At 33.8% G+C, this 11458-nt stretch overlaps 1 protein-coding gene across 3 annotated transcripts in view; it reads left to right on the forward strand.

Moving 5' to 3' along the window:
• The window catches only part of POF1B (premature ovarian failure, 1B), a 72801-nt gene that overhangs the window by 24198 nt on the left and 37145 nt on the right, over window positions 1-11458 (forward strand). For all 3 annotated transcript variants that reach the window (XM_015562916.1, XM_015562919.1, XM_006753460.2), the window contains 2 exons: window positions 4855-4956; window positions 8919-9101. In XM_015562916.1, the coding sequence (XP_015418402.1) occupies window positions 4855-4956; window positions 8919-9101 (285 nt within the window). The remainder of the gene's footprint in view (window positions 1-4854; window positions 4957-8918; window positions 9102-11458) is intronic.

Here is an 11458-nt window from a genome sequence, read left to right on the forward strand (position 1 = left end):
TGACAAAAAGGCCAAGGAGAAGGATGCTTAAGAATAGAGTTTGACCATTAAGAAAGCAGTGGTGATATTTGAGAGCATTTTTTGTATACCCGTGGAGGCAAAATCCAGATGCAATAAGTTAATGGATGAATAGATCAAGAAGCAGGGGAAGAAGTAAGTGAGGATTATTATTCCACAAAAGGTATTGGTCATAGGAAGAAGAGAGGAGATAGTAGCTAAAGAAGAAAACAGAATTATGAGAGATTTATAAACAGAGGGAAAGAACCAGTTCATAAGGAAGACTAAAGACTAAATGGGGACGACTGGGATAAGATTCTGGAAGGAACATGAGAAGATAGGCTTCCAGGTACAGATAGAGAAGTGAGTTTGAGGGGGGGGGGGAAGAGGAGTATGTCTTTCTCTATAATGAGAGGAAAATGAGTGAATCTCATTGGATAGATTATCTTGGTTTTCTCAATAAGTAAAAGGAAAATGAGGGATTATGAGCATAGAGGATTGAGGAAAATTAAAATATTTTAACCATAATTATAGATAATTTGAGAAATACAAGTATGTTAGGAGGGTCTCTTAAATTTAGATGAATTTGTATTAAGCTTAACCAGCCAATCTTTTTTTTTTTTTTTCTCTCCAGCAAGGTTTCATGACCTTGGAACAGTAAAGTAGGTGTTGGGGATTATGGACTTTGTTAGATGTGAGAACTATTGCCAGAGGTCCTAAAAGTAACAATTATAATTATAAGATCAGGCATCTTTGAAAACACCTACTAATTTTTAGGGTGGATCTGGCTCCAATTCAAATGTACAGATAGAAAAAAAATAAGCTGACAAAACAGTAAAACTGTCCAGTAGCACATTTATGAGAAACCTATGACTTTAAATTTATTTTGCTAACCTGTTTCACTCAGAATGATGTGTTCATAGTATCATTTGGTTTTACCTTCTTTTCAATTTGGGGAAAATAATAGTCCCCTAAATTTGAAAGTATTTTTTTTTCAGTAAGTCATTTAAAATAATAATGCCAACACTTATTTCAGAAAGAATCAACACTGTCACCACCTAAACCTTTTTTCTTCTTAAAAATAATAATGGTTCAACATTTACTAGTACAGTAAACTTTAATTCACATAGAACATTTCATTATTTTTGCTATATTTGTTTTTTGCCTCTTAGAAGATGCATATATCCTTAAGATTAAGGTTCAGCTCATCCCTTCTCATCCAATCATCTGTTCATTTGCTATGTGGTATTCAGGATGGATAAAGTCCCTGTACTCAATAGGTCTACTTTAGTATATTTTTTAACTTGGTATCCTAGAAAAGTTTTAACAAGATTCTCATAAATTATTTTAAATCAGTATGGATTTAAAATATTATATTACTACTAGAGGCCATGTGTACGAATTTGTGCACCAGTTGAGTCCCTCAGCCTGGCCTGAGGGACTGGGTCAAAACCGGCTCTTCGACATCCCCCAAGGGGTCCTGAATTGTGAGATGGTGCAGGCCAGGCTGAGGGACCCCACCAGTGCACAATCGGGGCCAGGGAGAGATGCAAGAGGTTGGCCAGCTGGAAGAGACCACGGGAGGGCTCCAAGGCATGTCCGGCCCCATCTTGCTCAGTCTTGATTGGCTGGAGCCCAGCAGCAAGCTAACCTACTGGTCAGAGCATCTGCCTCCTAGTGGTCAGTGCATGTCATAGTGGCTGGATGACTGGTCAACTGTCTGTCCCCTGGTCGTCAGTGCATGTCATAGCAAGTGGTTGAGCTACCTTAGCATATTACGTTTTGATTGGTTGAACAGCTGACTGGATGACCGGACACTTAGCATATTAGGCTTTTATTATATAGGATATTATTAAAAACTATGTCATTTGTATATTAAAATTATGGATGAAAGGTTCTTTAAAATATATTATTTTGCTCAATATAAAGTTCCCTGCATTATTATCCCTATGAGCCTCAGAGAAGGAAAATTACTTGCCCAAGTTTCCACAGCAAGTATGTAGTACAGGAATGCATACAGGTTTTATGACTCCATAATTTTTCCCATTACACTTGCTGCCACTAATTTGAGTCCAAATTCAATCCACTTTGAAATTCTCACCTGTTGAGTTTCTGAATCTTTTATATCTTCATTCACCTTCCCACTGTTTCCTTTTTTAGTTGTATATTAAATTCGCTGGGGTGACATTAGTTAATAGGATTATATAGGTTTCAGGTGTACATTTCTATGATACATGGTCTGTATAGTGAATTCTCTTCTCTTGATTTTATGACATTTTTCTTTTCTGATTCTCATACTCCTTAAGCCTTGTCTAGTTCTGTGTTTGATCTCCACTTACCATTTCAACAATGGCATGCTTTTACTAGAACTTATAAGCATATGATTCTGAAATCTAAAACTGTAGCCATGAGATCCCTATTCAGTTCCAGACATGTTTTCAACTGTGTGCTGGACATCTATATCTGAAGGCCCATCTGCACATTTTTGTAAGAGTCTCTTTGCTAGTTCTTTGCAATAATTTAACACATGCTTAAGTGTTTACTATGTACTATATACCTTATTAAGTGCTATGAGAAACAAAACCATGAATCAAACCTGGATTCTTGGGAGCATATGAAACTCAAAATGTCTCAACTTTTTTCTGTTTTTTTTTTTTTTTTGTCATCACTGATCATATGATATATTCCTCATGTTCAAGATCTCAGAGTCATCTTTCAAAAGTACTGTCCTTAATGATTTAGGGTAATCTGCTAACTGTTCTCCTCACATGTACCCTTTCCTTTCTCCAATTACTCTTCCCAAAGTTCACCGCACACCTAAGCTTCTCACTTCTTACTACTTGCAGAACCAAGCCCCATCTGCCAAGTATGTTCCCTACATACAACTTACACTTTTCCAATGTTGGTGCCTTGACTTATTTTGTTTTCTTCACTTAGAATACTATTTCTTCCATTTCTTCATATCCAAAGCATAACTTAACCTTCTCTCAAATGCCTTCTGATCCAAGTAATGTACCGACCATTGCTAAATGAAATTCCATTTTGTCTCCTGAATTCCATCCCATAAGTTATCTCTTTGTACCTTTTACACTTACAACTTTCTACCTTGTATTATAGATATTTATGTTCATATATTATCTAGACCAAAGATTAGAAAAACTTTTCTGTTAAGGGCCATATAGTAAATATTTTAGGTTTTTCTGGCCACATAGGGTCTCAGTCCTTCCTTTTATTTACAGGCCTTTAAAAATCTAAATACCATTCTTAGCTTGAAGACATCACAAAAATAGGCTGCTAGTTATAGTTTGATAAATTCTGATCAACATTTAATGCTCCTGGTAATAATCTAAGTATGATTCATGCTTTATAACACTGAGCAAAGTATATTGAGCATAGTAACCTCTTAAACATGCTACAATGATTGCAAATAACTACCCAAAAGGTGTTGTTCTTTTTTCAAAAACAAACAAGTATAAAATAGCTTCTAGACCAGGTGTGGGCAAACTTTTTGACTCGAGGGCCACAATGGGTTCTTAAACTGTACCGGAGGGCCGGAACAAAAGCATGGATGGAGTGTTTGTGTAAGCTAATATAAATTCAAAGTAAACATCATTACATAAAAGGGTACGGTTTTTGTTTTTTTTTTAGTTTTATTCATTTCAAATGGGCCGGATCTGGCTGTTCTAGGGGAATTTATCTAAATATATCCATCTTTACATTTAGTAATTCATCAGCTAGTCAATTTTAATTACTTATATGCTTTTCAACCAAAGTATCCCAGGTCATTCAGTTCAAGCACTCTTTATTCAAACATGAATATAAGAAGTATATAGCTTTGTGTTCAAACGTGTCTTGTGTTCTCAACAACCAGTGTTTTAGTTCTATTATTCTAAACTATATTACAATAGCAGACTGCAAAAATGCTAGAACCTTTTGTTGATTTTGAAATGGTCCTAAATATGTTAACTAGTAACAACCTTGGCCAATCCCTTTCTAAACTGTTCCTGTGTCCCAAAACAGATCAATGCAATTTTTGGTTTGTAACAAAACAACTCCAACTCCCCATCTATAAGTTAAAGACTCATGAAAACCAAAAGAAGGGAAAGGAATATACATAGTGCACAATACTTTTATTTTAGACTCCAGATATGATTTTTAATAGCTCTTTCCTAGTTTCTTTCATATCTTGAACATGTCACCAGCTTTTATTTCACTGGCTGACATCTTCTAAGATAATACTACATCAATTTAGTTGATTATATGGAGATACAGTGGCTCTTAAAACCTTTACTCTGTTCTCAGCATTCAAAACATATTGTACTGAGAGCCTTAGCTTTGATTATCATCTCAAATAAGAACTGTACACTGCAAGGGTACCCAGATTGAGTTCCAGGAAAAGAAATTATGTAATATAGCTCTACCTACTTTATGGCTCAGTGGTGATGAATTATGTTTATTTTGCATTTCTCTAATAATACTTTTACAGGGAGCGAAAGCTGCCAGAGAACCAAATTTAAATGAGGTTGACCTCATGCCTGTCTACTTCAGAGAAAACTCTGAGAAAATTATACCTTTCCTTAGGAACAGAAACAAATTCTCTTCTCCACCCCTTTATAATTTCCCCAAAACACTGTGTTAGGCCCAGTTAAATGTAGTAGGAGAGATCCAGATTTTCTGTTTGAGAAAATAGGCTATCTTTATTACTATTTCTTTACATCTCTCAGACTTTATTGAAATATCTCCTCCTATAGCCTGCCACTACCTCAGAGTTTATTAAAGACTGGATATTTACTTAAGTTAATGTTTCCCTGAAAAGGTACCTTTCAAAGCACAACACAGTTTTTACTGTCTTTATAGGAACCACTGTCTCCATTCCTAAGAGGAGGCCATTTCTTCCCAGGAAACAATGTTATTTATGAAAAAACAATAAGAAAAGTGGAGAAGCTAAATATGGATCAGGTATGTAAAATTTGTTTTAAGGCTTATTTTGTAAGTATATACTTTTGAAGTATGAATACTTTAGTAGAGCTTAAATGACATTCAAATGTCAAGTGCTAGACAAGACCTCTGAGTCATAATACTATCTTATTATGTCTGCAGCACTTCATATCATCCTTAACACTTTCATATCCATTTCCTCATGTGAAATATTATTGTCCCTGTTATACTGAATAGGAAACTGAAGTAAAGATATGTCAATTCACATAGACAATCAGTGGTAGAATCTGAACATAATATAAATATCCCATGCTTTGTATGTTTCTTTTAAACTGGTCTCACAAAAATCATAATTTAAAACATTATAATTTTATCTTAATTCATTTAACATAAAATGTTAAATTACTATATACAAAAAATATTGTATACTATAAATGTTCTAGAAAACGAAAGCTTCAAATCACACTTTTAAAATTCCGTTGAACTTAATTAAGTACAGCAAGCATGTCAAACTCATAGCCTGTGGGCCACATGCAGCCCACAACGAATATTTTTGCAGCCCAGCCAATATAATGGTATGTATGAAACGTTTTAATAAAAATTTTGTAGCTTAATTTTTACAATATCCTGTTACACATAATTATTAATAACGAACTACGAGGTTCACTAATGATTACTATAATCATGTTGCATTCATTTCCCTTACGTGCTTTACATGCAGGCACATCATTTCTCTCCACTAATGCTAGCAGAGAATATTTTAGCAGCCAATTGTCACATCTACAGTCTTGGACTGACTTGTTTGGTGTGCGCAACAGGAAATATTTCACTTTCGTAGAACAAGAAAAATAGGTTTTTTGCGTTATGCTTATTAATTTGTGCAGTTATTCAGTGTCTGGTAAGTTAATGTTCAAGAAAAAATACTAATTTTTATTAAAATGTTCTATTATTTTATGTTAACGGTGACTCATTTATTTCAGCCCTTTGTATTCAGCATGTCTCTATCGAAATAAACCTACGTTTCTATGAAAATTGAAACTTTTGTTTTTTTGCGGCCCACATACCATAAACTTAAACCTTGTTTACTTAGCTCATGTTAGCCTTGGAGTGTGACATGCTTGAAGTACAGGGTACAAAACTGCAGCTCTGAAGGCCCAGTCCTTCAAAGCAGAGTTGTTACTGTAACCTGCAGAGGTTTCCACATGACCTGTTTGGTGGATTCAAGCATGCCCAGCCCACAAAATGCCTGAGACTTATCTCCTGGACATTCTTGAACTAGACAGTGTGTTAATTTCTTAGGGTTGCTGTAACTAACTACCAAACTCTGGATGGCTGAAAACAACAGAAATTCATTTCATCACTGTTCTGAAGGTTAGAGTTAGGGTGTCTCAGTGTCGGCAGGGCCATGCTCCCTTTGAAAACTTTCGAGAAGAAACTCTTCCATGCCTATCTTCTAGTTTCTGGAGCTAAGGGTTCCTACACTTATAAATGCATAACTTTAATCCTCGACCCTTCATATCCTTTTCCCTTTGTGCATGTCTGTCCCTTCATATGAGGCACTAGTCATGTTGAAGTAGGACTTATCCTAATGACTTCACTTTAACTTGATTATACCTCTGTTTCTTAATAAGGTCACATTTGAGGTACTGGGGATTAAGACTTTAGCATTTCTTTTAGGGGGAGCAAGGGGCACAATTCAGCCAAAAAATAGGCAGTTAAATAATACTGAATGAATTTCAATCACAACATATTTTTTCATATAAGAATGAAACATTAAAATATACTAAATTTTCCTTTGTAATTTTCTTGGTATGAGAAAATTATTTTTCTGAGCATTTATGGGTAGTTACCATATTTATAGGAACTAATGCATATTACTTAGATGTTGCCCAATAAAAAATAAATAGGGTAAACTCATATTTATAGGCATCCAAATCTTTAAGATTCTGGGCTGCTTGTAAAACTGGATGTAGTCTGAAGGGTATAGTGCACATATCTTCCAAGGAACAAGCAAAATATTTCTGAACATTATGATTCCAAATAGAAAAATTTCAACTATGTCAGTTCTTCAATGGGCACTTTCCTCAAGCTATCCAATTATATCATTTTTCCTTGATCCAACTGAACTGCCAAAATGATAAGTTTAGCACATTTTCAACAGCAAGGAATGGTTGAGGCACATCATTTCATGCTGCTTCCAACTTCTTGTTTCAAAGAGAATAAATAAACGTTTTCTAAATTTTTGTCCCTAGAGGAAAGTACTGAACACCCTGTACATTATTATTGCTTTGCATCTGGATTAATTAAAGAAGAACCCCTTTAAGAGAACACTGCCGCTACTTACTATTAACTTATATATTTACATTTCTATTTCCACTTTCCTCATGAATGACTTAACTGATTTGGGAGTTTGGGAACTACCATGGAGATTTCCCAAGGTAAAAGGAGCCATTCATATAGGATAAACTACAACTGCTTTGTCGTAGCTGAATTTCCTCAGTGATAGAAATACAATGAGATGATCTGGATAAAGCCAGAATCTGTACAAGCCTGTTTAGTATGACATGAGACTAATTCAAATAAGATTAGCTCTTAGGAGATGGGACCTGTCCAAGAAAGAGGTCTTTGCATTAGAAGGCTGTTAAAATGGTACCAGTTGCAAGATACTATCCAATTCATACGAATTGTACTCTATGTTTTTCTCTATCAATGAAGACAAACTATATGACAAATCAAAAGTGTTTGATCTCTTATAGGTTAAAAACTCAGCTTATAGTATGCTTCAAAAGTATGAGTAATATATGAATATCTTGCTTTGGAACAACAATTTTAGTAGTCATGTGTGAGAATTGAAAACTGAGTACCTCCTAAGACTTCAGTGGTTCCAGTGAGTGGGTACGAGGCCAAATAGGTTCAGGGAAACCACAAAGCACCCCAGATGGAGAGACTATTTCCATTCTATTCAAGAGGCAATGGATACTTTAATAAAGGAAGATGAGTGAGAAATGAGTTTTGTTTTCTTTATTATTCTTTATTGATATGTCCTTTCAAAGTGTTTCCTAACTTGTTTTTTGAAGAAATACATTATATTTTTTTCAGGAGAAAAATTTTCAGTCACTGTTTTTGAATATTTTTTCTTAATTCATACTCGATTTTCATAAGCGTAAGAACTTTCTCCACCTCCACTGTGATTCCTAACATTGAAAATCACTACATTATATTATTTTTTAATTTTATAATTCATCTACAGCTTCAGAATTATAGTATTATTAGGTAATTAGGTGCTGAAGTATCTGTTGAATCATCAAAAAAAGAGGATTTAATATTAATATTCATTATAGTTTTAGTGATAACTATTAGTGGAATATTAATTTAATCAGAACATTCAAGTCCTTGACCCATTTAGGTAAGTATTTGGATGGTCACAGCCACTTGATCAAATAAAAATAGAATTTAAAATTTCTCCCAATGGAATACTTTAAAATTGATAAAAGTAAACAAAATAGAAACAGATCCATAGGCACAAAGGGGAGGAGTGTTGGGGAACTGAGTGATAAAGGTGAAGCGATTATGCCAAAAAAACACAAAACACAACAAACAATCTCGTAGACACAGACAGCAGTATGGTGATTGCCAGAGAGAAGTGTGTGTGTTGGGGGGAGAGGTTGAAGGTTTAATGGAGGGATAAGTGGCGACAGAAGGAGACTTGACTTGGGGTGGTGAACACACAATACAATATACAGATGATGTATTATAGAATTGTACACCTAAAACCTATATGATTGTATTAACCAATGTTACCTCAATAGATTCAATAAAATTTAAAAAAGAAAAGAAAAGAAACAGAAAAAAAATCACTTAGTAAAGCTACAAATCCTAGGGTTTCAAATATCTTGTGAAAGAAAATTTTAAAATAGTTTCAGTTGGGTTTTTCTTGATCAGTAATTTTTATTCTCAATGACTCTTTTTGGTATGTGTTTTAGGAATTCTATCCTCAGGTTCAGTGCCATCATCACATTGTCCAACAGCCCCAGATCATCCACTCTCCTCTCTGTCAACAATCCCATTCGAGCCAGCAAATCCAAACTATCACAGGAGGTGACTCAACATCTACAAGCATTGGAAATGACCTTTGCCATGGTGAATCAAGCCATATACATGAACAGGTAAGTTCAATTAACTGATACCTTACAAAATTGAAATAATACCCTTAAACACTTCTCACTCTGTACAAGTACCAATATTAAATTTTCATCAAAATATTGAAGAGTTATGTAACTAGGATTTGTAATTTGTTACAGTATTTTAAAAACAAAAATTTCTTTTTCCTCTCAGAACACAAAATATTCCAGGTCTATTAATGAATTAAATCTATGAAGGAATCATGAATTGATTAATAAATTCCTGATTTATAGCTGATCCTCAGGTCTAAATTGGGTCTAATGGTTGTAAAACATTAAATATTTTTAAACATTAAATACTTTCATGAGATATGGTACTTAAATGAACAGTGATTTGCAAATGATATTATTAAAGATAATTATAATGGTCTCATTTCACAGACTGGTAATTACTTCCTATATGTCTTCTTTGAAAATATGGTATATTAAGTTAAAATGTATACAATTTATTGTATATTACATAAACAAAATATAAACTAAAATTTAGTTGCTAAGCATTAATCTCTTGGGATATAATTACCAGTGACTAATTTATGTTCTGAAAACTTTGGAATCTTGTAAACATCTGTTATGCAAGTGTTAAAGGAAAAAAGATTTTCTTGTATCTTGGTAAAGTTAACAACAGGAACAATGAATAATCAACATCATCTGTATGTTTTCAGATGTTTTTTCTAGTAAAGAATAACTTGCTCAAATTGACTCTTTCATAGGCAACTCTTAGTAAAAGACAAAAGGAGAAAAAATAAGAAAAAATAAAGGAACCTGTCCACATAAGAATTTGATTGATTTATATTAAATATACATGATATTACTTCTAAGGGCTGTGAATTTGAAATACGCACTTTATCTGTATTTGTCAAAAAGAACCACAAATAATTTAAAAATCCACCATTTTCAATCTATAAAGCCTTAGAATGATATTTTCTCTGAACCATCTTATTAGATTAAGTCACTTGAAATATAGTTAAATCTTGTAATTTGCTTCAGTTTCTTCATTTTAAAATGAAGATTTTACATCACTCATTTCTTACAGGCTATTCTAAGAATAAATTATGTTTTGTATGCTAAGCACTTACCATAGTTGAGTGCTATTGGTAAGTACTTAACAAAATAGTAGTTCTTAGTTTGTAGTCGCAATTATTATTTATAAACATTAAATCTTCATGCCAGGTCCTATGAAAAATACTAAAGTGGATAAAGCATTATCACATTTCTTATAAGTGTTTGCTATCTAATATGGAAATGACAAACTTAAAACATAACACGAACCTAAGTGTCTTCTGTTATAACAGAGGAACAAGTAATGTGCTTTGAGAACAGACGAGAGAAGAAATTAATTTCAGCTGGAAGGTCAAGGAAAGCTTTGTTGAGGAGGCAGGAATTGAACTGGGCTTTGAAGAGTGAGCCAATTTTAAATGTGGTATTATGGTGTTGCATAGAGTTGACATCCTAAGAGGGAATTACATGAAAAAAGTTATAGGTTTGGGAATTTACATTTTGGGCTTCAGGAATAGGTTTTCAGTTAGTGGTTTGGTTTGTATGGAAAGGAAGACAGAATGAGGAGTACTAGATCATGAGGCTCAAATGTTAAGCTTAAAATGTTGAACTTTATTTGGTAGGCAGTACAGAGTGAGTGAAGGTTATTAAGTAGGAAAATACTGATAGGTGTGCTTTAGGAGGTTAATCCTAGCAGCTTTGTAGAAGACAGATTGGCATACTGATTAATTTTATTCTCACAATGATCAGATGAAGGTGTCACGACGGTAGGGAGTGAGGGGCAATTATCAGAGCTGGGAATAACATGCTAGGATTAAGAATCTTGACTAGTGGCAATGGTGATGCTATATTCTTTCATTAGCTCAGTACAACTAATAATATATTTGACCAGACCAGATATTGTCTATTTAAAAAATGGGTAGAGTTGGGTAACTAATATATTACTTTCTATTTTATTATTCACACTTCAGTTTGAGATTTGTCAAATGCTGGTGGCTTTTTGTATAGATAACATTTTTCTAGTTTTTCAATAGCTTCTGATGATAAAGTTGAAGTGCTGCTGAAAATAGAACAGTGCCCTGGGAATCTTAGATGTGGTAATTCTACTTGTATGGGGTTACATAGGATTGGATCCATTCTTGGTCAGAGTGAAGAGTAACCTAACTGTGCAAATCCCATGGACAAGGGATGACGGAGTGAGTTGTCTCACCTATGTTCCTTGGTGTTTATATGTCTCTTCCACCTGGCAGAAGTCTATTTTTTTTTTAATTTTTATTTATTTATTTATTTATTTATTTATTTTTATTGCTTAAAGTATTACAAAGGGTATTACATATGTGTCTTTT

The sequence above is a fragment of the Myotis davidii genome, unplaced genomic scaffold, assembly GCF_000327345.1.
Source record: "Myotis davidii unplaced genomic scaffold, ASM32734v1 scaffold291, whole genome shotgun sequence".
Lineage (NCBI taxonomy): Eukaryota > Metazoa > Chordata > Mammalia > Chiroptera > Vespertilionidae > Myotis > Myotis davidii.